This window comes from Galendromus occidentalis, unplaced genomic scaffold, assembly GCF_000255335.2.
Source record: "Galendromus occidentalis unplaced genomic scaffold, Mocc_1.1 scf7180000077526, whole genome shotgun sequence".
Classification (NCBI taxonomy): Eukaryota; Metazoa; Arthropoda; class Arachnida; order Mesostigmata; family Phytoseiidae; genus Galendromus; species Galendromus occidentalis.
Window position 1 is genome coordinate 489544 of NW_003805514.1, and position 25343 is coordinate 514886.

Genomic DNA, 25343 nt, shown 5'->3' on the forward strand with positions numbered 1-25343 from the left:
ACCTGTGGAAGTGCAGTAGCATCGGGATCCTATCAGATAGCATCTGAAGCTATCGGATACGACACTGCTCTAACGTATGGGCCATAGATCACCAGGAATTCGTGACCTTGTCACTTCTCTGAAAACTCCGAAACCTCTCGGGAAGCGTGACGATGCGCCTTTCACATTGCGTGTCTCCGCATCGCACTGAGCACGAGTTCGACGGACACGATGCGAGGAGTGGTACGTCGCTTGATGTGAAACCGCGAAATGTCTCCTCTTGGATGTAATTGTTCCTGTTAGATCGTTCCTGTCACAGGGCTGCGAGACCGAGGGAATAGCCAAGCTCTGTAGCTTCGGAAAAGGCTCCGGATCAGACATTTGCGGACGCGCAGGCACTGAGGACTTCACCGAACCGACGTGCTTGCGCAGTATTGAGAGATCTCCGGAGTCTCTTGTCGTATCTTCTGCTGTCGTGCCTGATCGCTCCCGAGCCGGCGCGTCACAAGTGGGGGGAACGAAATGAAAGTTGATCGTCCATAGAGGCGAACAGTTCCCTCATCGGAGGCATAGACCAAATGATCTATGGTGCACAGAGCACAGTGACGGAAGAGATAGGCGATGCGAAGTCAAGATCCTTGCGCGGTTCTTCACCGCTTCCCTTCCTCAACTCATTCACGCACCTGGGAAGAAAGCTTCCCTTCTGTTCTCATCTCTGAGCTTGGCTTCCCGCCTCGAGCTCGCGTCAAATTCGCTCATTTTGTGTTTTAGAGTTATGGAATATTGGGAAGCGATAAGCGATGCCATCAGCAAGTTGCGAGAAAGAAAAAATCGGCCAGACCTAGACAACATCTTCACATTGTTGAGCCGGAAAAGACTCAAGCTCTCGAAGGCCGCTCTGGAGGACGCTTTGATTGAGCTCGAGAAGGAGAACAAGTTGTTTCGCAAGTCTTTCAAAGGTTGGTTTATTGTTGATATCGCTCGACGGCGTTGTCTGGAATATACCGTTCAAGATAGTGTTCCATCTGCGGACATCAACACGAAAATACATTGTCTCCTACATTTTGGATGCAGTGCATCATCGTTTATTTGCCGATGAATGCATTCTCATCGCTACGAGCTGAATCACTCCTTCAATCTGAGCCTCTAAAAGAGAAATCCAGCACCATCACGAGAGGCTGAGAGAGGGAATACCCTGGAAACACGTCGCTGCGCAAATATCAGATCCCCCTGATTACGGGAGAATAAGTGTGACGAATTCGGGGATTCAGGATGCTTAGTAAACTCTCCCTGGTTTTTTGATCCACCAGTTGTGAGCCACCCGGGGAAGCTTCCGCTATCTTCGGTACGTTTGATGAGGTTTCCTGATTTGCAGGTCACATAAGCTATCGTCAGACCGTTCCCGGTGAGAAAGCGGCCGCATCGTTCAGCTCCGACACGGAGGAAGATACTCAGGACACCACGGAAGCGTTCGGTCGTCCCGTCGCAAACGAGGTCAGTCTCGACTTCAATCAGTATCCAATGCGAAACCGGGCGATGAATGTACGGTACTCGTATTTTCGCCCACGGGCTGAGATTCCGAGGAGCTCTCCCGCATCAGGCTGTTTAAAGTCCGGCCTTGTGTCGTGATCTTAGATGAGTCCGATGAATTGTTCCAATCGTATGCGCGAGTAGTATTCGGCCACAATTATCTAGATTCTGATAATATTACGTGGATTATATGGGAATGTTCTTATTCCAGGGCAAGACCGAGAAACATACAGGGCTTTTTTCGGAGGACGGCGAAAACCAGAGGGAGATGTCGACCAAACCAGAGACCACAGCGTCGCGACCGAATTCCGCGGTGAGCTCTGATTCTGACTCTCAAGAAGCAACTTCTAAAAAACGGAAATTTTCAACGGACGTCAACTCGGGGCCTGTCGCCCGCATGAGCGGTCGTAAACGGACGAAAAAAATCCACGGGCCTGATTGGCAGACCGATGTCCCACAACTCGAGTGTAAGATGCACCTCTCAACCTGCGTCATTTGCAAGTCGAAAGACATCAGCACTAATTTGCTGTTTTGCTCCGCTTGCAAAATCTATGGTAAGTTGCTCACAGACATAGACACGGCCACGGTTCAGATAATTCGTTTAAACTTCTGAACCAATGCGTTTTTTGATGAGGTCGGGTGCAATCTACATTGACGCATACTCCTTTGCAGTTCACGCTCGCTGTCTGCAACTGACGGATCGTTCCATCGCCAAGATCTCGGCCAATAAGCAATTCTACTGTCTCGGATGCAAACCCTGTAAAATTTGCCATTGGGAGGCTTCGGTGGAGATTCCCTTGAAAGAGCGCAGTAAGACGACGCTAGCATCCATAATGGCAGGGAATGATATCATCCATTGTTGTCAATGCTACTCAGTTTTCCACCTGAGTTGTCTTCGGCCGCCTCTCGACACGAAGCCGAGAGACCAACCTTGGATGTGCCGCAAATGTAATTACGAAGTCAACAAGAAAGAGAAGCTCAAAGGTAGGCTGCTCGAATCTTATTCCATGAGAAAACTAAAGCGACCGTCAGGAGGCAGTCCACTGTACGGTACTCGTCGACTTGTTTCCTGGTCTTTGACTTTCAATTCGTACACCCTCTTTCAGCTAACGCCGCCGCGAACGCTATGCTGTTAGTCTCGCAGCAGAAGCCGCTCTCTAATCCTGAGAGATCAGACTCTTCGAAGGCCTCTCGGAGCTCATCCTGTAGTCCGGTGTCCAACAACGAAAACTCCCTCGGCAACAACGGAACGTCATTGTCAACTGCTGCCTCTCCAGAACCGACTTTGATAAAATCCGAAGCCGGTGTAGACACCTCCGATAAGAAGGAAGCCGTGATCGTAACTGAGAACAACAATTCGAAGAATGCCACGGACAACAACGCTCCAATCGCTCAGAGCACGAAGTCGAAAAATACAGAACAGAAGACCACTTCTGAGCTACGAAGGAAACTTCTAGAGATTTTGCCCCCGAGAAATCGACGCGAGATTTCCCCAGCTATCCCACAGGCCGCAGAGGAGAACAAAATCGCTGAACATAAGAAAAGCAAGATTCCAAAGTAAGCAGTTGAGCGCAAAGACGCTGCAGGCGTCGCATATGATTCTGTTGAAATCCTTAATTTATGCTGCTCGGTTTGGAAGAATCCTGAGTTCACCTCCCGATCTGTTTCGCAGGATCGTCGCGGAAGCTCAAAAACCTCAACAACAGAGCAATAAGCTATCTACGCAGGTTGCTCCGCAAAATGCCAAAGACAAAACCAACAACGGAGTCTCACTAGCTGCGAAAAAATCCTCCATCGTTCCTCCTCCAGAACCGTCATTAGTCTTGACCGCTGCTGAGCCGATAACGAATGGTCAAGCAGCTATTCTAGGACAGGTTTTGATCCCCATCCCTCTAGCTGCAAGACCGAAGTCCCCACCTCTCCTTGTGACAAAGAAAGGCTTCGCTCAATTCCAAATCGATTATCCATTCGTCGGGGATTGGACGTCGGAGCAAGTCGCGAATTTTTTCAAAGCTCTGGGATATGATAAAGAGGCGCCAGTTTTCGTGGAGCAGGTGAGTTTGTCTGGAATCGTACCTAGATTCCGCTTCATTCGGAAAGTTTGCCGGGGAAGCGGATTTTTCTTCGAAGAACGTATGCTCAAGATTCGACTTGATCCGGTTTTCAGGAAATCGATGGTCGGTCTCTGCTCTTATTGGGTCGTAGCGATGTCCTCAACGGTCTTGGGCTGAAGCTTGGACCTGCTGTGAAAATTTTCAAACACATAAGCAACCTACAGGACATCGTCAGAATCAACTGATAGTCTGATCATCAGCCCATTCCCCGATCATCTCTGACAAAGCAATCATCGCTCCAGCAACGTTGGAAGTGTCCCCCATCGAATGATCCAAAGAAAGAGACGAGAAGAAGCTACCTTGCTTGCTCCATCGAAACCCGAACGATACTTCCTTCGGAATCATGAATTGTCTGCCAGTCGTGTCGCGGCTCATGGATCACGCGCAAGAGTCCAAGAGGTCCCTCCTGATCAATGTCGACCTTATGGAGAGCTATTAATTTAATCCTTGTTTTGTTTAAGACGTTATCTTTGTCCGTGAATGTCGATTCCGGGTCGTGCGGAGCTCTCTGTGGAACTCTAGATCCTTTCAATGTTCCCGCATCGAATATTGTCAATACAAGGCGTCGATGTCCTGGACCAATTCATCTGATCGAATGAGTCAAATGAGGGAAACAGCCATTCGTTCAGATATCGCATTTCCATGACACAATTTCGAATAAACAACTATTTATTCAAATCGCTCTTGTTCTCATGATCCGAATCGCGACGGTCAGCGGCAAGGCGAGGATGCGGGGGGCTCAGGGGGACATTTGAGGGGCATTCTAAACCTCACCGAAATCGGGCCTCAACACGTGAAGGGGTCGCCTCATTGTCATATTTTCCCGTCATATTTCCCCTCTCAGAATCGGGCACGTTAAAATCGGGCATTCGGAACGGTACCATTTGAGGACTCACCGGGGGTGGGAAGAATCCCTGACATGGTTCGAGAAGATGTCGAAGGCCACCTGCGATATAGAAAAGGTTCCGCCCTTTAAGGAGGGATGGTCAAGAAAGTTTCCATCATTCCGTCGATACAGGTTTGGAACTATTTGCATGCATAATGAAGTGAGCCGCATCTGGGAGCGTCAAACGTTCCGAGGAAAACGGGGTGGAATTCGCTTTAGCATAAGAATTACGTGGACTGATGTCGTGCACGGACTCCGCGCTCTGACGCCAACAGCCTCGTTTTATCAAGGTTCCCCTGCTGGTTTTTCGTAGTGTTTCGAGGGCGAGCACTTCGCCTGTACTCCCTCGGCGCGGCGATCAAAAGGACGCTTCAGGGTGCTCCACTCGAAGTACATGAAGGAAGACTCCGCGACTGAGGGGAAAATTCTCGAGAACGCCGATTCGCCATAGGCTGTCGAACCACTTCCCCGCAGGCGATCTTTCCTTTGGCTCGGCTCCGAACAAAACTACCGGAATTATTCAGAACTTATCTGTAAAGAAGAGACAGGCTCGAGAACTGCTGCATAAGATAATGACATTTTGCATCCTTCGACAACGGAAAACGCTACGTCTGCAGAATGCGGATTCAGCATGAAAAGTTTCGCTCCATAAAAGCTCGAAGCGATAGCGAGCTCAACAAAGTCTTCGTTACAGAGAGACGACGTGGTTCGGAATGGGTGAGCTGCCATTTACACTTTGCTCAGCCCTCAGTACTTGATGTCTCGATTTTATACGATGGCTCGAAGAGAGCGGTTCTTAGCCGTCAGAAGAATTGTCCAGGCGACGAAACATCTGAAGACAACTCCCGTTTTCAGAAGCGTACGATTATGAGCATGAGCTCGATGAGCTCGTCAAGTCCATGAAGCGAACGTAAGCGAGTCTCCTGGCTCGAACGAATTAGTTCGTTGCACGATTGTTCCTTGAGGACCGTGAGTGATGATTAGAACTTCGTCTCGTTTGCAGCCATTCGCGATTCATCAACGCAAATACTTCAACACCCAGCACGGCGAGTGGAGAACTTCTAGATTCGGCCTGCTCGAAAAGCGATGCAACCTCGCAAGGAGAAGATGCAATCGAAGAAATTTCTGAAGCGGCCCCCGCAGAGCTCGGTTACGATGCTCATTCTCAGGAGAAGGATCCGTTGGAATTGCGAGCCGAAGAGCAAGCTGAAGAATTCTTGAAGACATACATCCAAAACTACGGCAATCCATTCTCGAATGCCTCGGCTCGGTTAGCCGCAGAAAGTAAAGCACCGCCCGTGCAACAAATCTCCGAGCAGGAGACGTACATGATGCAAGAATCTGAACAAGAGTCGCCCGAGATACAAGAGTTTGAGCAACCATCACAAACCGCCCCCGGACCAGCACAGCAAATCCCCGATCATCAGCCACGAATCATACAACAAACTGAGCAAGAGCTGCACTTCATGCAGCAATCCGAGCTTTCGAAGTTGTTCCCGAACGGCTATCTGCTTCTACGCTGGGACTCGCGGCCTCAGCAGGCGCAATACGTGCCGCAGCACATGCCCTATCCGACTTTTCAGGCGCCGTCAGCTGTTCCGAAATACGAATCGGCAGCAACCGGTGATCGAAGTTCTGCTGCGACCTCCAAGGCGCAGCCGGTCTATGTAGCGGGCGGGGGATGGTCGGTGGCGGTGAAAGGTCGTGAGATCCATCTGTATCCCATGTCATCGTACCAAACCGTTCCGCAGTGAAACAAATAAAGTTCTCAGAGTCAAGCTCCCGTCTACACTTAGAGCGTCTGACTTCTAACACGGTACCGACACTGAGCCATCGGTTCGGACAACTGCCGATCGGCCCGAAAACGCTGCGTTCGCCCAGATTCCCGGAGAACTTCTAGAATCGAGACGAGCTGGCCCAACGAGACGCAATATGTACTCATACCGGGTCCGACGTCTCTCTATGACGAATGCTGGGAGGAGCGGCTACACGGAGCTCCCCAAGCGAATCTGTGCTCCTACTCCCTTCTCCTCGGGTTCCGAAGTCGCAGCAGAAAAACTAGGGGCGCCGCAAGCGGCCCAATCACTCGCTGTCGGCACATGGTCGCTGCGCTTGGTGGCATTGCGTTTAGTTACCATCGCTTCCCACTCTCCGCGCAACACAAAAAGAACGACCATTGAGCACATGAATGCTTTGTGAGCAGTCACCTCGTCTGGACGAATTCTCAGAGCGGTCCCCTCGAGTTACCCCTCGAGCCAGGATGAGTTCAATGGACGACTATACGCGGAATGTCAGAGTGAGTACCTAGATCCTCCCCACAACCTCAGTTCGACGTTCCGTGCTCCCTCGACCCCGCGGCATTTTGGCGACGTACGGCTCTTACGCTCGTAGGTGTCAGATCCGGCGTGTCGAAACCCAGACCTGAGACAGCTGTCGATTCGGGACAGAACGAGGGAGACGAAGTATCGTTGACTCGAACACGGCTCGCCGGACTTATGTCGCCGATTTCCTCATCAGTCGGGCTCTATTGGTGCCTGCGGAAGCTGAGTTCTAGGGAACGCAAGAATACGGGGAAAATCTGATCAATACTTCGAAATCGAAGAGCCAACGGGAAACATCGAGACTCAGCCATCCCGCGCCATTGGCGAGGTTGCTTCTCGCTTCCGGAAAATCGACCCTGTACCGCTGGGGGAAAAATCCGAAAATCAGAAACCCGAAACCGTTTTTGCATTGACAATTCTGATGATTGCTCGGTAGTCAGTGATCCGACTCACCTTGGCGTGTATCGAATGTCTGATGAAGATGATGATGTTATAGTCCGGAATTCCTGATCGGACGTCAACAATACGATAGCAAACGAGCCGAAGATTTGTCCGCAGCTCGCAACGTCCTTCCGATCCAGCGTGCAGAGCAGCAGACAATAGTGACCCCTAATATCGCCCCAGATCTGGTATTTTTTGCATTTTTCGGAGAATCATACATGACCCGGGCGGCGTGAATCTCTGACCTGGTGATTCGGATCGTCGCGGGGCGGCTCATCAATGGAAGAATTTATCGAGTGCTTCCACACGGTTACTGCATTTCGACTATCCAGCTATAGCCTGTGAATTTTGGCTCGACATTTGATGGGAACTCGCGTGAAATTCCGTGGCTTGTGTTGCCTTTGAAGGCTGCATGAAACGGGCTGATCGAATAGTTCGCAACCACAGAAACGTCAATTCACAAACTAGCTCTGTTTACGGAGTGAGAACCAGAAAAGTCTTATCATTCACTCCTGCGTTTTTTAGCAGTTCATGTATTTTCTTGGTGAGGAGCGTTCGAAGTTGACGAATGAAGCCCATTCGGAACGGGAGGAATCAACGCGATATATCGAGGTTGGCAACGTTGTTCTGAATGTCCCATCGAGCTTCCAAGTCCCCCAGGGGGAAGAGGGAAGTTCGGTGTACCCTCGGTGAATTCAGTCGGCCATCTCACTTGCAATTGGAGTTCAGCTCGAAATGCCGGTGAGGACGTCACGGACGGCTGTAACCGACAATTACCCCATCTGACGGGTCTACACTTCGAGCAAGCTCTTTTATGATGCTTTTATGAACACCAGTAGATTCCGTCGTAAAAACCCATCGAGTCGTAGACAGGCACTGGCGTGTCTACTCGGCACCTAGTTCGAAATGTGGATATCGTTTTTGATCATTTCCGTCTGTATCAGGAACAGCTGGAGCGATGTAATCGAGGAGCGCCACATATTCATACCTGAAAGTATTGAGGCAGCCGAATTACATCTTAAGAGTTGTTTCTGGGCTCTGCCCAAGAAACTCGATGCTCAGTTCTCCGTGCAGCAATGTCCAGTGTTCGGAACCACGAAGAAACTTTTGATCTACGGACTAAACACGGCTCTCCGACTCAACGAAGTTCGATGCTCAATTGGTGGTTCAAGGCGATTCGAGTGCAGAGGACTAGTTTCCTTCGAATGGGTTCGTTTCCTCCTGGATAACCCCGGTCTCCGGAGCGAGATAACGCTAGCGAAGAAAGAAGCCTCGACTCAGTTTTCTGTGGGAGCGAGAGCCTCCGAAAATATACCCTGGGATGAACTACCACATGTCGCCTCAATTGTGACTTATGAGGGAACCATCGATCGCAAGTGGATGGATCTTATTAATAACTGCGCCAAGACTCGACTCAATTTGATCAAAATCGTTGTCGAAGATCTCTTGATGTACGGACCCTAATCGCGCAATAAACCTTGGGTAGATCATTGACGCTGAAGCGGGCGGCTGTTTTCGTTCCATGTCGTGAGCGACTCCGAAATGTCCCCTTTCGGAAAAATCTTCGTTTGAGGGGGAGTGTCCGCTCGCGAGAATGCTTTTAGTGCGCATGCCTTTTTCACACTCGAAACGTTTTGTTAGGCGTCTGTTCGTCGGCACCCTGAGCGATCGATTCTCTCACGCGACCACCACATGCCAGTTGTTCACAATCGAGCGTCTCGCGCCAAAGCGACGCTTTTTCTGTACAAAGGAGAACACTTTCCCTGACAAGACTTGCTTTTACGTCAAACACTGAACTGGAATTCATACGTAGCTGTGATTCAACAAGTTCTCACCGCATCGATTCAATGAACTTGGGGCGGCAGTAGAATCAAAGGGCGTTGTATTGACGGACTCCTACGGTCTCGCTGCGGAATTACAGCAATTCCATGATGCATGATCGCGCGAGGAAAGGTCAAAACAGTGATTTTCGGGGGGATTCTTCCTGGCGGCGGCGTATTCCGGGTACCCACGCGGTGTAAAAGGAGGCCGAAGACGGGGCTCGTCGAGCGGTGACTCGTTGGAGATTCTCAAATGAAAATGGATAAGTCGGTCGCGTCGGAGGAAATATGGCGAGTCCCAGTGCGTGATTCCTGTTCAGCAGAATCCAGTTCCGCTACACGTGCTTGTCAGTCAATTCACAGAACGGCTGTCACGGAATAACAACCTCTTCAATGTAGCTCCAGAAGAGGATAAAGACCATCGAACGTCTAGCGTGAGACCGAGTTAGTGATCGTATGCAATCCAGATTCATCGGAAGCATCTATTCTTTTTCAGCGATCGATCATACTTTTCCATGGAGCCTCTGCCAAACCCAGACTAGATTTATCCGCCCTAGAATCCTATCGGCATGTTTCTTTGAATTCCATCGCCTCGGCACTGAATATTTGAAGCTATCATAAACGAATTCGTCACGACATCACACCGACAAACAAAGACAGACTACATGGAGAGAACAGTTCCGATCCGATAAAAGTACGGCTGTCCCGAAGATGATTACTGAGCGAAACGATTCTCCGTGCCCCTTTAGGATCGTTCCGATCGTTCGATATTGATTCGCATATTGTCAACCCAATGAGAATGACGGTCGAATTCGGAAGCGGTGATCAAGTTGTGTATTCGGGAATTCCGACAAATCGACATAAAGTGAGGGTGGTGTCAAGAACGGCATGGATCTTCCAGTGATGTCGAAGGTTTGCGAAGTTCTTCGCTTGCTTTCCTTCAAAGCGAAGAAATTTCCTCGAGCAATCCTCATCTCGCGACCAGGACGCGTCCAACCAGACCCCGTGGAGGAGCAAATTGGAGAAAGGGAGGTAATGCGAGCTTCTTCGCTCCCGCGATTTTCGGATGCTCTCCGAGTCATTCTCATTGGGTCACGAGCAGAATTGTGAAATTTGCTCATCGTGAAGCTCCATCGAAATTTTCCCTCTCGTCGTCTTCATGCACTGAGCTCACAGAAGAGTCTGTGGGAGGGAGCAGAACTCCTGGAAGCCCCTCGCGCTATGGTACAACTGCGACGGGTATCGGATGTATCCTATCCGATCTCACAAAGTCCTCAGATGCGCATTCCGAAGGAGTTCGAGCTCGAGAGTCCGTGTGAGGTTCTGAAACCCATGACTATCCACAGGAGAATGAGAGGAACTCGGGATTTATCAACAGGTCGTTCTCCAACGACGAAACATACGAGTACAAAGGCGCCTCTCTAAACGATTACCGGAACGAGAAGGTGAGTGCCCACGGCAAATGGGAATGTGGAACAATCCGAGCGAAATTCCGCAGAGCTCCATCAGCGAGGTCACAACGACACGAATGATGAGGATATTTTCCAAGCAGAGCGCATCGAGCGTGCATGAAGCGGTCGATTCGAGGGAGGAGGCAATTCCCTCCAGGGGGCAGTGGGCGAATAAAACGGAGTTCATCCTTTCATGCATCGGTCTCTCAGTAGGGATTGGAAACATTTGGAGATTTCCATTCCTGGCTTATCAGAATGGCGGAGGTATTTCTAATCCAGAATTTCGACCTCTGTGAAAAATCTAGAAATTAATTTATTCGGAGCCTTCGGGGATGAGGTCCGTGAAGTTGCTCCTTCTCAGTAGGAGACTGCCGGGGTCTCGAGAACTGACGGTATGAATTCGAATCCCTCAGGTGCATTCCTTCTGCCGTATGTCATACTCATGTTGCTCATTGGCAAACCTCTCTACTATCTCGAGCTCGCTCTCGGCCAGTTTACGTCGTCCAGCGTGCTCACTTTGTGGAAATGCGCGCCTGCTTTCAAGGGTGAGCTTAAGCGTCGACGCCCCGCCGTCGATAATTTCTCTTGGTGCTCTTCGCATGCTCACCTGGTTTGCCAAATACTCACGTTGTAATTGGAGATTTCTTCTTTCATTTTGTGGCTTTTCCAGGTGTGGGATATGCCCAATTGGTTACGGCCACTATAGTGGCGATATATTACAATGTTATAATTGCATACACTGTGTTCTATATGGCACAAAGTTTCCGCTCTGAGCTACCGTGGGCTTCCTGTGAATCCTGGTGGGGAGCGGACAGCCAGTGCTACGTACGAAAGGAAGGCGTGGTGAGCTTCTCTCCTCATCTAGCTTTCTGAATCGTAGCGCTATACAGCGGTACTATTCGAGGGACAACGCCGTCGGTCTCGTAACATCTCAGTTCAGCGCGTATTTCTGCTTTCATAGGCGCGGTGCGATGTCGAAAGGAATCGCCTCGTGGATCTGTTTGCCGCTCGAGGTCCGGTGGCTGCGGGTTTCACGATCACCTCGTCCACGAATAAGACGGCGGTCGTAGACCCGATGCTCTACAACTCGGTCATGAGAAATTGCGCGAACGGTACTGAGACCGCCAGTCAACAATTTTGGACGTGAGTTCCGTGGGATAATTTATTCAACTACTTGTGGCTAGATCTCTTCTGTTAGTGCGCATGTGACGTCGGTGGAAGGGAACCCTTCTCTTCGGTGAAGTAAAGTTCCCAATTTTTCCCGAAGCAAACACGTTCTAGGTCTGACGGAAAGCATCGATAACATGGGATCCATACGGTGGGACTTGGCGATTTGTCTTGCCTTTTGTTGGGTCCTCGTATTCTTATGTCTGATGAAAGGCGTGAAATCTACTGGAAAAGTTGTGTATTTTACTGCAACCTTCCCGTACGTTGTTCTGCTCTGCCTACTCATCCGCGGACTGACTCTCGACGGAGCTCGCGAAGGTGTGCTTTATTTCCTTCTGCCCGATTGGTCCAGAATCACGGAGCTCCAGGTATGTTGCGATGAGTCGCTGTCCCTGATTGGGATCTGAGATCTCAAGGCGACTTGCTAATCGACAATCTACACAAAATGCATACTTTTCCATGATCATGGGGTTCCTCTTGCAGATTTGGCGCAAAGCCGCAGAACAACTCTTCTATTCCCTAAGTGTTGCGAACGGTGCCATCATAATGTTCGGCAGCTACAATGAGTTCCGTAACCCTGTACACAAGTAAGGATTTCCGAGAGATCAAGGTGGATCCGGAATGGGCTTCTGAGGTCATGAATCGCGGGCCAGTTTGTGAGAACGGAGAGACTATGAGAGGATCATTCATGAGTGCACATTTTCCAGGGACGCGTTTTTTATTTCTACCATGGATTTCCTGACGTCGCTCATCGGGGGTATCGTGATTTTTTCTATTCTGGGAAATATGTCTCACGAGCTCGGAATTCCTATCGATGAGGTAGCAACGCAAGGTCAAGGTCTCGCATTCGTAGCGTACCCCGAAGCACTCAGTCGTCTTGTTTGGCCCCAGCTCTGGTCCTTCCTGTTTTTCTTCATGCTGTTTCTACTAGGTCTCGACAGCGAGGTGAGCTTGTCCTCCTAATTCTCCGCTGATTCTCGATTCTCTCGTCGAGCGTCCATCACAAAGGTGGCTGATAATAATCGAGCTTGAGGTTCCTTCTGTGTGTCCGGCGAATGACAGCACATTCCTTCTAGTTCGCCATGATAGAAACGCTGCTGACGTCGATATACGACGAAAAACCAGAGCTGCGGAAGCACAAAACGCTCCTCACGTTCGTGGTCTGCCTTGCGTGCTTCTTCTTGGGAATTCCTTGCGTGATGCAAGGAGGGCAATACGTGTTCAACCTAATGGATACATATGGAGGAGGTTCCGCTGTCGTATACATCGCCATATTCGAGGTTATTGCCATAGCTTGGGTGTATGGTGAGTCCTGTCCGGAGCTCAGGGCCGAGCAGCCCCTGCTGGTAATAAGGAATAATGGGTGGACGGAGGTTCCGGAGCCGATTGCTATCGTGAATGGGAATAGGAAGATCCATTAGTTTACTCGAACGCTTGCATTCAGAAAAGCGAACATCAAGCTTTCGGAATCAAGTCAAAGAGAGTTACGAACTCCAAATCATACCTATGTATTCTCAGGCTTGAAGAGGATTTGCGGTGACTTCGAATTCATGCTGGGACACAAACAGTCTCGATTCTGGAAGGTGTCGTGGGCATTCTTCTCGCCCGTAATTTTGATAGTGAGTGTTTTTCGAATTTGCTTTTGGTGTATTACGGCAGTTCAGACTTACTCCCCTTGACAGAAGAATTCGGAATTATTTCGATCCGGAACGCTTATGGATTGAAGGGTGGAATTTTTCGCAGTTCCTCTTCTTGTACGGTCTCGCGACCCACGAACCTCTATTATATGATGAGAAAATCGCCTACCCCGCATGGGCGGAAGGATTGGGCTGGAGCATGGCGTTGATGTCAATGGTACAGGTACCCTTTTACCTCTTGTACGCTCTCTACAAGTACCGTCATGTAAGTTACGCACCGCACACCAATCCCGTGTGGATTTCGTTGTTCCAGATTCTAGACCTTACGTTCTCTGCATGACCCATTGCGATTTTTTTATCCCACAGGATGTACGCCTGGCTTTCCGACCGACAAAAGACTGGGGTCCCGGGAATGCGGCAGAACGAGAGGCCTACGATGAGATTCTCCGCCAGCAGCGATCTCCGCCGCTCGAAATCGTCCCGAGAAATCATTAGGACTCTGATGTATAGCGTTGTATAGTAATCCCCCGGTGCTACTGCTAGACGCCGTTTGATAAGCAAGGAGACTCGCGGACAGGCTTGTCCCGTAGCTTTATCATGAAGATCTTTTTGATAGCCGATAAAATATTGAGGCCACTATAATATGTGTATCACGCGGGTGCGGTGGCTCCTCCAGAGACAAGATATCGAGGGTGACTTCGCTTGGAATTGGCCGTTGACCGACCACAAGCTCATAGCGGGTAGGACTGGATCCTCGGAACGGGACATCACCAATAAAAAAAAATGCAAATCGCTGTTGAGTTTGAATGAAGGGAATCGCTCTTGAATCTTGAATGCCGTGCCCTCCTTTTGTTCTTCGGCAAACCCCTCGAATCCTTGAATCGCTCGTCTGTCCGGACAGAGCATCGAGACTCATATGTGCATTTCGAGAGCAAGACCACGGCGTGGCTGTTATCGAGTTGCACGACGAACTTCCAAGAGAAGCATGAGGCACTGAAGTCGTCGGCGCGACCTCTGCGAAGCTAATGCTGTCCGTGGACAGCTAAGCAATAGATCGCAGCTGGCTCAGCACCATTCAGCAATTCCGTCGACTACGGATGTAACCCCGTGATGATGTCGAATGCCTCGCACGACGGAAACGTTGACCTACCTAGGGCTGATAGCTTCCCAAGACACATTTCTGGGCGAGATGACGAGTTGCGACACGTTCTCGCGAATCCCTTGATGTCTCTGACGTGGAAATCATAAACGACCCAGTTCTGAGTCCCGAGCCGAGATTCCCTTCCTCCCAAGCTCGAGAGCTCGGCCTCACAAATGAGCCAATAACTCGATCAGGCTACCCCTCATGAAAACGAGCACTGCCTGCGTGACTGATTCGGCACCAAGTCATGAGGTTTAAGTTCATCGGTTCAAGACCTAGCGACTTTCGGACCGAACAAGCGATTAGGTATGTCTGCTCGCACCAGAGCGGAATCAGAACGCACCCACGCATCCTCCCGGGGTTCCCATACTCATCGTGCTTGATGATCGATTCGATGTCGTTGGAGATTTCGCAGTCGGGGGTTGACTTCTCCGGAGGCGGGCGGATCATTTCACCCGGCTCGCACCTTCTGATATCGGAAGGTGTCTGGAGACCCCGTCGAATGATTCTCGTCAAGGGCTTCGCTTTTTCTCCGGGCGGGCGGCCCTACGAGCTCAGGAGAAAAACCGGGGGAATCTCTGAAATCTCTGCAATGCGAATGACGAATTCCTGGGGAGCTACCGATCGAGCGTATCTATCACCGTCATGGGCGATCCTGCCTGAATCGAGTTAGGTTTATGACGCTGAATTTCGGTCAAGTCAGTGGAACAGCCGGCGACTCGCCCCTGTCGGAGCGTTGACTTCACGAGGTCTGCAATGCTTTGCGAGGGTCTTGGTTTCCGTTTCCGCCAGTCTCTCGTCGCAGAACCGAACCCATCATCGCCTGAGTCCCCGAACTTCCCCAAGGACCGTCCTCGAAACCTCAAAGTCATGTCTAGAGCGACTTAAGTCGTTGGGTGATGCGGCCTATACAGAGCATGCGTGAATCTTCGCCCACGTACAGGACGCCCGGGTTTCCAAGAATGGGTAAGGATGATTCGGCTCGAGGGATGAATATGGTACGCATGAGAGATGGATTTGTGCGGAGGATTCCCTATGCCATGGGAATCGTAATTTAGAGCTGAGCGAAGGTGTTCCACGTGTACGTGACATTCCAAACCGCTATGCTGGGGCTGGGTCAAGGGGTGAGGGGGGCGGTTTCGACCTGAGCTCAACAACAGGATCCCTGCTGTTCAGGGAATTACAGATATGTAATCATCGCAGAGCGCGCGGATCGAATTTCGCATCGAAACTCGATGGAACCCGATAGGTAGTCAAGTCTCTCGGCTCGCTCGAGAAGATATCAGGCTCGATGGCAAGCCGATAGCTCCCGGAATTCATGCTGGCAACACGATACCGTGTATCGATCGGGTTCCACGGTCATTGACTGATCCGTGGCCTCAATCACGACGGGGTGGACGGTGATCATTCTTGAACCGACCTTCACCTGAGGCAGCGACAGCTCCAAGTGGCGAAGCGCATGAGAAGCTCCAGGATAGCAGATCTCACTAAGATCCCTTTAATCACGACGCCCAGTTTATGATCAGAATCGACCATAGGATGAGTTGGAGCTGAAAACCCGGCGCACGGCGCTGGGAAGGTCGGAATTGAGCGGCTTTGCCGAGCCGGGAACCCTGAGGAAAAGCACGAATTGGAGAAAGAATGCGAAAAGTCGGGCATTTGAGCCACGGGGAGACACTTTCTGGCTCGATGAAATGTGATTACCCGTCGATTCGTCCATGGTCCAGCGTCGGCGTTCGTCGAGGGGGGGCGATTCCGACCATTACAGTACTCAGTTTCCACGTTGCCCGTGATCGTTCCTCGCCCTCCCCGGATGACTTGATGTCGAGATGGAGTCGATCCCCGAGATCTTGGGCTCAGGCCACGTCGAAAAATAATGGCAGCCGACCACCGGGAGAAATGGAGGAAAAGAGAGACATGAACTGAGGCGAAGCAGCGAAAGCCCCAGATTCCGCGGGGCTCCTCTTGAATAGTCACGTAAGGAAAGAGAGAGCACAGCCGGACTTCGATTTCGTGATGTGAAGCAGTTTACCGTGGCAACATTCGGAAGTACAGTGGATCGCCTCTAGAGGCAAGATGCTTGCTCAGGGTGCATTAGCGTTTCTTGTGAAGGATACAAACTGAGTTACTGGATCTCGTGCAGCGACAGATCTTACTCTTCTTGTTCTCGCATGACCGAGTCGCGACGGTCACGACGATCTTTGATGACTCGTCAGGAAAAATCAGAAACTCCCCTTAGGACTAGCACGTTGACCGCCCGAGAAGCGCTGCATCCCTCCGGACGGGGACGCGCGGGTTTCTTCAAGGCGGCAAAACAAGACAGGCTCTCACAACCGCGCACCTCTATGACGGCTACCACAGTGGGCGCTTCTCCAAAGCCAGTGGCGCCGCCCTGGTGGCTTTAGCCGGAACCAGAGCATAAACAAGAAAGCGAGAGCCTCATCATCCACCACCACATCCAATGACAACTGCCCACCGATTGAAAGGTCCTAGGACAAGAACCCATAGTTCGTCTTAAGCGCTCCCTGTCGGTGCATTCATCCATCGGAGAACGGCCGATGATCGTCTACGGACAATTAAGGATCCGCCCGAAATCCGAATTCTGCGGTATCCCCTGTGGTTTCGGCCGAAGTCAAGGTCTCAGTGAAAGTGCCCCACAAAATCTGAGCTAATCGAGCCGATTCTGAGAACACGGGATCATCTGCCCGGGGCAGTCTCATACAGAGACTGTGGAACGCTTGAGCTACTTCGTTACTGGGAGTCCGGAGCGAAACCAACCAGTAACGCGATCGATCGGTCGCATCCACCGAAAACCGGACTCGTTGGTCAATAACCATCGCTATCTGTGGCGAGCTGGCAGCGAACGGTCAGGGAAACAAAACAGCACCCGGACCCATGGGCAAGGGATACGCAAGAGACTGAGAGGAACACGACGAAGGAGAGAAAACGTTCCCTCCGCAGCACGCCTTCGCAAACTCGTGTGTGCGATGCTTGTTGTGTTTGGGGGCTGTGCTTTGAGCCTTCTCCGAACTTGCAACATCAACAGCAAGCGGCCGCGTCGTCGAAGCAGTGTCGGCGGCAATCGTAGCAACAGCAGACACAGTCGGGCACTACTGGCGGTCGCACCAGCTCGGGTGCGATACTCCCACGTCCACGTATAACCCTGACTCACGCTCTCCGGTGCCAAATTTCGTGACATGATATCTGCATGCGGTCGGTAAGTTCGAAACGGTCGGAAGCCGCGCGGTGGACTTTGCATTTCGATTCGTGAATCGGGCCCGTCTCCCAAGCAACAGTCAGTCCGGCGAACGGCGATGAGACAGCGGTGACGCTCAGAGCAGCGCATCTCTTTTGGCTGGAGTTCAAGCGTGATCCGCGCTCAAAGACTCCACTGTTTTTCCGTCCCTGTCACCGCGGTCAGACTTCCTTCTCAGGCTGTACTTCTCTAGCCGACAGCTCCGATAGTTATTATATTCCGGACCGTGAACGCGCCAGTTCCGCATGACAACGATAATCTCGATCTGACTGAGGATCCAACAGAATACGGTTGCGACCGCGGTGACGCAGATGTCGTGGCAGCCATCGGTTCGACTCGACCTCTGCTCCGATCGATTGTGGAGAGCGATTTCCCTAGCGTTCGAGGAGTCTTTTTCGGAGGTTTTTCCTCCCGTAGAGCTGCAATCATCCTTTCCGTGCAGAAAACTGGTTCCGACCACGACGGAAAATTTTAATCAATTCTCGGTTTTCTTACGATTCATTGAGGCATCGAGGAAGGGAGTTTCGGAAGAATCGAAAGTGCGTTCTTTGAACGAGGAACCCAGGAGCTGCTCCAACGAGGAAAATACAGAAGCAGCTGATCATACAAATGCCTGCGGGAGGCAAACGACCGATTCGACCCAAGACGCCGAATCAATCGCTTACTTATCCCGACGACGATTTCTTGGACAGAAAAACTTTCTGCCTGTTTTCCAAAACGCTGTGTGATCGCCGTCCGTCGCGGCTCGAGCCATAAGCGTGCGCCTGACGCCTGACCTTCATGTTACTGCTCGATGCGAAACTCACTCCTTTCAAAAAACCGACGGCCGCGCAATCCAGTTGCTGGAGGCTTTGGTTACGTTGCGTTGGATCGTATCACACTGATTTAACAACGGAACTATTAAATCAGCAGCCCCGACGGGTTGCATTGTGACCGGGAAAACTCGGAAGCGGCTCGCTGATTCGTCCGAGTCATTTCTGCCTGCGGATCGTGATCTGTGGTTTATCTAAGCGATTTACGAAATCCTGACATCATCGACATTTGACCTTGGATGCTGTCGAAGCCTGGGAAGAAAGTGATGCTCAAGATTACGAAGAGTTTCGTGGGTGTTCCTAGAGAAGTCGTTCGGAAGACCGAGTCCAGCCGCCCTACACCTGTAGGCGATCGTTTTAAACGAGCTCGCCATGCACATGGAAGTTAATAAGTGCTACCATATTTTCTGCTCGTCTGTGATTCGATTCATGGGCAGGAAATTGTTCGAAATAACTGAAGTCGGATCATTTCTTCCTAGATCGCTCGATCACGTGGAAGAGACTTCAGATTCACGTTTCTCAAGCAGTTCCCTTCTTATACAGATTCTCAATGAAAACTCCGCTGTCTGAATGCGATTCATCATTAGCTGTTTCCGCCAGCCAGATTGACGTCCTGCCGACATGATTAAACTGTGTGACATGCGGCTCCGGTCACCCGGAGCTCTGCACGAGACAGGGCTCATTGTCCACCAATCTGATTGCGGCGCCGATCCGATTGTCGAACGGAAAGCCTCTAATGAGCAGAGCGGACCAGCCCTTCTTCCAAGTCACACGACTGTCCACATTTCTCGCAGTAGCTCGTCGGGAGAGAGTCGCAGCACTCATGGGCAAGAAAGTTGTGAGAGCTTCCGCCTCCCTCAAAACGCCCGAACTCTCTCTCTCTCTCCGACAAAACTCTCGATAGGTATCTCTGCTCGCGACCAGTCCACTAGAAAAGATTACACAGTGAGCCCGCGCGGAGGATTCGGCTCAGTGATCAGTTGAGATGCATTCCCGCAGATTCTGCTAGCAGACGTGCGATTGCTCGGTTATTATCCAGTGAGATGAATTAGACTGACGAGTACGACCAATTGGGAAGATTGCGCGTCTCGAGGATTCGGAAAGAAATTCATCACCTCTGTGCAGGACTCGTTTTTTGTGAAGCTTATTTCTGGCGTCGGAAATTCCCACCTTCACAAATCAGGATCTCCTGTCCCTCCCTGTCAGAGTAAGACCGTCTCAGCCCGAACTAACACGTGCTTTCTGTCGACGTTGCAGGTTGTTCACACAACGTCTGTGATGCGGTGAATTCAAAGGAAGCTCACGCTCGACGCAGGCTCTCTCAAAGGTCCGTTCGTGAAGCTCGTTGGGGTGTGGAGGAGGAGAGCGAAAACATTAACTTATCGCGGCAAGCTGTCGATTGAACTTTCTCAGGCTCCAGAGACCGCCCTCTGCAATCATGTCGCATTGGAAATCTCAGCTTGACAACTACCATGGCTCGGTCATGTTACAACCCGTCGCTCAAATGGTCGGTGTGCAAGTGGACAAGCTCAACTTTCTCTTGGCCGGATTCTCATCTATAGGACTCGGCTATCTTTACAGTAAAGCATTGCCTGTAGGTGTTGCATCAGTGGCCACTAGGAAGGCCAGCCTCATTGTACTTGGTCTGTCGATCCTTTATTTCTGCTACGGGCGAGACGTTCTACACGTGATCGCCGAAGCCATTCTCGGCTATGTCCTCATGAGAACCATTCCGATATCGAAGCTACCCCAATTCACCTTGATGGCTGCCTTGGGTTATCAGTCGATCTGCCACGTAATTCGTCAGTACATTGATCCCGACGGATACACGATCGACATTACCGGCGCGATCATGATGCTCACGCAGCGCTTGAGCACGCTCGCGTTCAGCCTCCGAGACGGGGCGCAGCCCGAGGGCACAACGGAGGAGCAGAAAAGAGACGCCGTCAAGGAGCAGCCCGATGCGCTCTCTTACTTCGCCTACATGTTCGATTTCCACGAAATACTCGCCGGACCCCTAATCTCGTACAACGAGTTCCTGCGGATCGCCGAAGGCAGGAACCTCCGAGCCGACAAACCACCCCCCTCACCCCACCGAGAAGTTCTCAGAAAGGTTTTATACGTTGTAATCAACGCAATGCTCATTTTATTCGCGGTGCCAAAATTGACCGAGACAGAACTCCTATCCGAGTGGTACGGTGCGCTGCCTCTCCTCAAGAAGGTATTCTACCTCACGCTGTTCAGCTTTCTAAGCCGTGCTCAGTATTACCTCGTTTGGAAAATGTCGGAAGCGGTTTGCAACTCATCCGGTTACGGATACTATGTGACACCTGAAGGAGAGGAAAAATGGGACGGCGCGGACAACATCCGCATCTTCAAGCTCGAGACCGCACCAAGTCTCAAAGTGGTCCTCGACAATTGGAACGTGTCCACACAGCGATGGCTCAAGCACGTTTGCTACGATCGGAAGGTAGAATCGAAAACTGTGATGACGTTTTTCATATCAGCTGTCTGGCACGGCTTCTATCCGGGTTATTTCTTGGCGTTCATGACGTGCTCCCTCTTTGTAACGGCGTCGCGAAAAATGCGTCGTTGTATACGACCGCGGGTGGTCAAGGGTCCTGGGAGTCAGTTCCTTTATGATGTGGTGACGTTCGTGTTCTCGTCGGCGTTTCTGGCGTATACGACGATGCCCTTCGTATTGCTTCAATTCGGCAAGGCGGTGCACGTGTGGCGCGAGGTGTACTTCTTCGGGCACGTGTTGGCCTTGTTAGCGTTCGCCGTCCCCTATGTACTGCCGCCAGTCAGACAAACGACTACGGACTCAAAATCAACGAACGGGAAATCGCACTGATATGTGGTCAGATTGACTATGCAGAAACCTCGCGAAATATGTTCAATTTCGATACTATACAATTGTACAGTTTGTTACAGCATAGTGCTCGCTTAATATTTATTCATTAAGGGAGGATCCCGTAGTGGATCTGTTGCTAGATGACAGCGGAAGCGATGCTTGATAATGCGATCCGAGAGCAGAAAAGAACACCGATAATAAAAAGGCACTCAGTCAGAGAATATTCATGTCTTCACCGCAGAAGTTTAGAACCGTGCTCGGCCGCTGTTCTCGCACGAGAGTGTCGAACTTCAATGGTCAGCTGAGGAGAGTCGATTCCATTAGATAATTTCCTCAACGATTTGAACACTCGTATACGGCCAGAGTGGTATCATGGCTGATTCAGCCGTGGGAAACATCCGCCAGAGAGGTACAGAGCGCTCCGAAGCGCAATTATGTTTTTGGCGGAAAAGGATTCTCTACATGCTCTCTCTCGAAGTCAATTACTGAATCAGTCGACTCGTGAACATATTTTCCGGCTCAAGTTCGTTGCTGACACATCGCGTGTGCTTTCAGATCGGCTGACCGCAACAACGTTGGCAGTCTCATGTCCATGGCTGCGGACGGAGCTGTCTTCCCGAAAAATCGTCAGAAACGCGACTATCTTCCCATCGTCCTAAAGATCGTCGGAATGAGCTGCCTAAATGGACAGCGTCGGAAGTGTATGCGTAGGCACACTCGGTGAACTTCCTCAATAGGCGTTGGGCAGAGTTACTCGCAGACTGCCAAATTGTTTATTGACCTAAGGTCGTCAATTCGGAAATTCAAAGCGTCTCCCATTTCGGCAGATCCCGCAGAAGACTTTTTGTTATGTTTCCCGTTCAATCCTCGGACCCTTCTTCGCGCAGGACTCGGAAATCCTAGGAGATTGCGCCGAAGCTCTGGACTGCCGACGTTCTGGTGTCGAATGGCGTCGACGCGATCGTATTCCAATGACGACTGAGAGAGGCGGCCGGCGTGACAATGATCCGCAAGCGGAGGTGCACTCGGCGTGGTGCCGTTTGAGGGAATATACCTCGATTCGTCGAAATCACAGGGAGCCGCCCGCCAGACATCTCCAGCCGTAGACGTGTCTGTTCGTCGACAGCAGAACCCGCGCGCTTCTGACGGAGAGTGAGATCACTGATCCATGGATCCATGCATGGAAGGTCCACGGTGGTCTATTCCATATGTAGTGTCCACGATTAACCGCACCGGACTTCGAGATCAAACTAAGTTTCATTGATTGATACACAGGATTTTACAAATGTGCATGTATCACTTTCTTCCTGTTTATGATTTCAGATCGCAGTACCTTGAATAAATTACGGTAGATGTATGAACTGGGTATAATGAGCATGGGGCATTGGGTGAGATTTTTTTTCCGCCTTCGCAATGTTCGTTCTGACCTTCTGAGAGTTTGACTAGGAAGCATTGATTCTCACGGAGCTGCGGTACAGGAATGGTTGATGAAGCGGGTACCGGGATTATATCGAATATTCCGGCGATATGTAACACCCTTCTTATCGTTGCTTATAACATGTGAGCGAGGAGCACTGTGAGCCAACACAACCGTTCCCCTTATTCACGCGTTGCTGATTCGATCCCGGATGCGTATTATTTGACCTTCTACGAAGTCGGGACGGCTTCGAGTGTGACCATCGCTATTGCTTTCTATTTTCTTCGTCCTGCTCCGGAGAGCTCATGCACGCGTTCTGTATCCATTGTCTTTGGTGAGAGCACGGAATTCAAGACCGGAAGGAGTATGCGAAGCCGTCGCCCCAACAAACTCTCCGACGGTGCACCGAGCCCGACCGATCCTGGCGACGTTCTGAGCTCCATTGGCGCTGTGTAGAATTCCGCGGTACCATACCGATGTTTTCGCAGGATCTTCTTCGCCTCCTCAACGGCGCACTCGGCCAACGAATTCCCTCTGGCTTTGTAGGGACCACTTGTGACGTGCTGTATATCGTGGACTCTGCTTATTTGCTCGAATTCGCACGAGCGCCCTTTCCAAATTATCAGAAGCCCGCTGACGGCCTGGCTGGCAGTCGAACGAATTATCTTCCTTCATAAGATCCCTCAAAATAGCCGTCTTGTCTGACAAATTATCGACGAATTGCGAAACATAGTTCACCATCCCGAGGAACTGCTATAGCTGCTTGATATATGTCGGTGCTGGGACTGACTGTATGCTTTTGATTCGCTCCTCATCGACGGCCCTCCCTCCGGTGGTCAGTACGTGACCCAGGTATCTGACGGCTTTCTGAGCAAATCGGCATTTCTCCTCATTGAACACCATGCCGATTTCCTTACATCTTTGTAGGACTCTTTGCAACCGTCTGTCTTGCTCTTCTCGTGTCCTTCCGCGAACCAGGATGTCGTCAACAACTACTGTGACTTTATCCTGACCACAGAAGACTTCATCCGTCATCCACTGGAATCCGTCAGATGCTGTCAGGATCCCGAAAAGCATTTTCGAAAATCGGAATCGGCCCCACGGGATCGCAGATATATGTACATAACAATGAGCTCTAGTGGTTGTCGAGAGAGAAACCACCGCAATCCTGAGTCGTGAAGAACTTTGCGCCGGCGAGTTCCGCCTGGAGTTGCTCCAAGCGCTTCGTTGGGGTGGGGTTTCTCTTCAGAGCTCGATTTAGGTAATTCGGAGATTAGCATTCTGCTTCATTACTGGGACTACATTGCTGCCGAACTCGGTTCTTAACAGCCTGCTCCTCTGCTTGTGGTACAGGTCCATACGGGTTTGCGACCATGTTTTATGAATCGTTCAGCGGTAGATGACATTCGAGCCCGGTGATGTCGCCTTCACCATTGAAGACAGCCAGTAATTCGTCTATGCAGTCCTTATTGTTATGAGTCTTGATTTCCGCGATCCTTGCAATCATCATCAAAGCCTCGGATCCGTGGCCTCCACTGGGAGCTGAGGCGAAGGGAGCGTCGACAAATATCTCTACGCCAACCGAAGAGCAACCGTAGGAACGGACCATGAGCCTCTAGAGATGATTTTCGGCGAGCCACTCACGCTTGCCCGAAGAGACTCCAGAGAATGAGACTCATGCTACAAAGATACGATCTGAAGGTACGATACTGAGCGGGGGGAAATGATGCTATGTCGATACCCTCAACATACGGCTTGTGCAAGGGAAAAGCTGCGAAGCCCTAGAAGACGTAGAACGGCTGGCAATCGAGGACACGGATTAGAAGCTCGGCTCTACAGCCGAATATCCGACCAAGTCATGGACGAACTCAGAACAGAGGCTCAAAGCGATGAAGATATGCAAGTACTCATCAAAACTATCAAGAAAGGATGGCCTCAACTGGAGCCGCGAAATCCAGTACTCCAAGCCTATCAGGCAGTACGAGACGAGTTGTGCGAAGACAAGGGTCTAATCTATGAAGGGAACGCCACGGCAATACCGAAACACACGAGAGAATTTCTACGGAGAGCCCTCAGCTCTCGCTTCGGGAACGAAGCGATGGAGAGACGGGCCCGAAATTCGATCTACTGGTCAGACATGGAAAACGACATCGGGAACATCGCAGGATCATGCGAAGCTCGTCAAGCAACGACGCCAGTCACTAATCACCGAATCCATCCCGACAAGGCAATTGCGAATGCTACATTGAGAGTTCCCATTTGGGAAGAGGACTTTTACCTCGTGTTAGCTGATGGGTGCTCAGACGACATCGGAAGCGACGAGCTCGGAAGAAATACGACGACGGCGCACATTATCAGGACAAGAGAGGCGTTTTTCGCAATGAGGTCCTTCAGGGAAAGCGATCTGGTCTGTGTTAAGGCTTTCAGAACTCCGAGCAAGCCCTGCCGGACATCTGCGAGAGTGCTGCGCCACCGTGGTAACGTATCTTACGACGTGGAAGCAGATGGTCATGTATG

At 50.9% G+C, this 25343-nt stretch overlaps 3 protein-coding genes across 4 annotated transcripts; all 3 read left to right on the plus strand.

The window, feature by feature from the left end:
* Positions 1–754: 754 nt before the first annotated feature.
* Positions 755–4266, plus strand: Lint-O (L(3)mbt interactor in ovarian somatic cells). Its single transcript, XM_003747944.2, has 7 exons — positions 755–938; positions 1355–1473; positions 1721–2063; positions 2182–2493; positions 2616–3066; positions 3182–3563; positions 3677–4266. The coding sequence occupies exons 1-7, from the start codon at positions 755–757 to the stop codon at positions 3806–3808; spliced, it is 1923 nt and encodes a 640-aa protein (XP_003747992.1). The 3' UTR covers positions 3809–4266.
* Positions 4267–9979: 5713 nt separating this feature from the next.
* On the plus strand, positions 9980–13841 carry LOC100898228 (sodium-dependent proline transporter). Its single transcript, XM_029112741.1, has 13 exons — positions 9980–10123; positions 10438–10536; positions 10644–10806; positions 10956–11087; positions 11213–11385; positions 11504–11685; positions 11810–12077; positions 12193–12296; positions 12417–12654; positions 12786–13014; positions 13228–13328; positions 13453–13611; positions 13713–13841. The coding sequence occupies exons 1-13, from the start codon at positions 9980–9982 to the stop codon at positions 13839–13841; spliced, it is 2121 nt and encodes a 706-aa protein (XP_028968574.1).
* Positions 13842–17476: 3635 nt separating this feature from the next.
* Positions 17477–21630, plus strand: LOC100902235 (lysophospholipid acyltransferase 1). 2 transcript variants are annotated; one of them, XM_003747894.2, is made up of 2 exons: positions 17477–17704; positions 19813–21630. In XM_003747894.2, the coding sequence occupies exon 2, from the start codon at positions 19994–19996 to the stop codon at positions 21407–21409; it is 1416 nt and encodes a 471-aa protein (XP_003747942.1). In that variant the 5' UTR covers positions 17477–17704; positions 19813–19993; the 3' UTR covers positions 21410–21630. The 2 variants fall into 2 exon arrangements, with proteins under 2 accessions (XP_003747942.1, XP_018496744.1); XM_018641228.1 differs by lacking the exon at positions 17477–17704 and adding an exon at positions 19478–19569.
* The last annotated feature ends 3713 nt before the right edge of the window (positions 21631–25343 follow it).

Coding starts and splice junctions, on each gene's coding strand:
- Lint-O (XM_003747944.2), top strand. CDS start 755: ATGGAATATTGGGAAGCGATAAGCGATGCCATCAGCAAGTTGCGAGAA. Junction 2,494..2,615: donor CAAGAAAGAGAAGCTCAAAG/GTAGGCTGCTCG, acceptor ACCCTCTTTCAG/CTAACGCCGCCGCGAACGCT. Junction 3,564..3,676: donor CGCCAGTTTTCGTGGAGCAG/GTGAGTTTGTCT, acceptor TCCGGTTTTCAG/GAAATCGATGGTCGGTCTCT.
- LOC100898228 (XM_029112741.1), top strand. CDS start 9,980: ATGGATCTTCCAGTGATGTCGAAGGTTTGCGAAGTTCTTCGCTTGCTT. Junction 10,124..10,437: donor AGCAAATTGGAGAAAGGGAG/GTAATGCGAGCT, acceptor GACTATCCACAG/GAGAATGAGAGGAACTCGGG. Junction 13,015..13,227: donor TGCCATAGCTTGGGTGTATG/GTGAGTCCTGTC, acceptor ATGTATTCTCAG/GCTTGAAGAGGATTTGCGGT.
- LOC100902235 (XM_003747894.2), top strand. CDS start 19,994: ATGTCGCATTGGAAATCTCAGCTTGACAACTACCATGGCTCGGTCATG.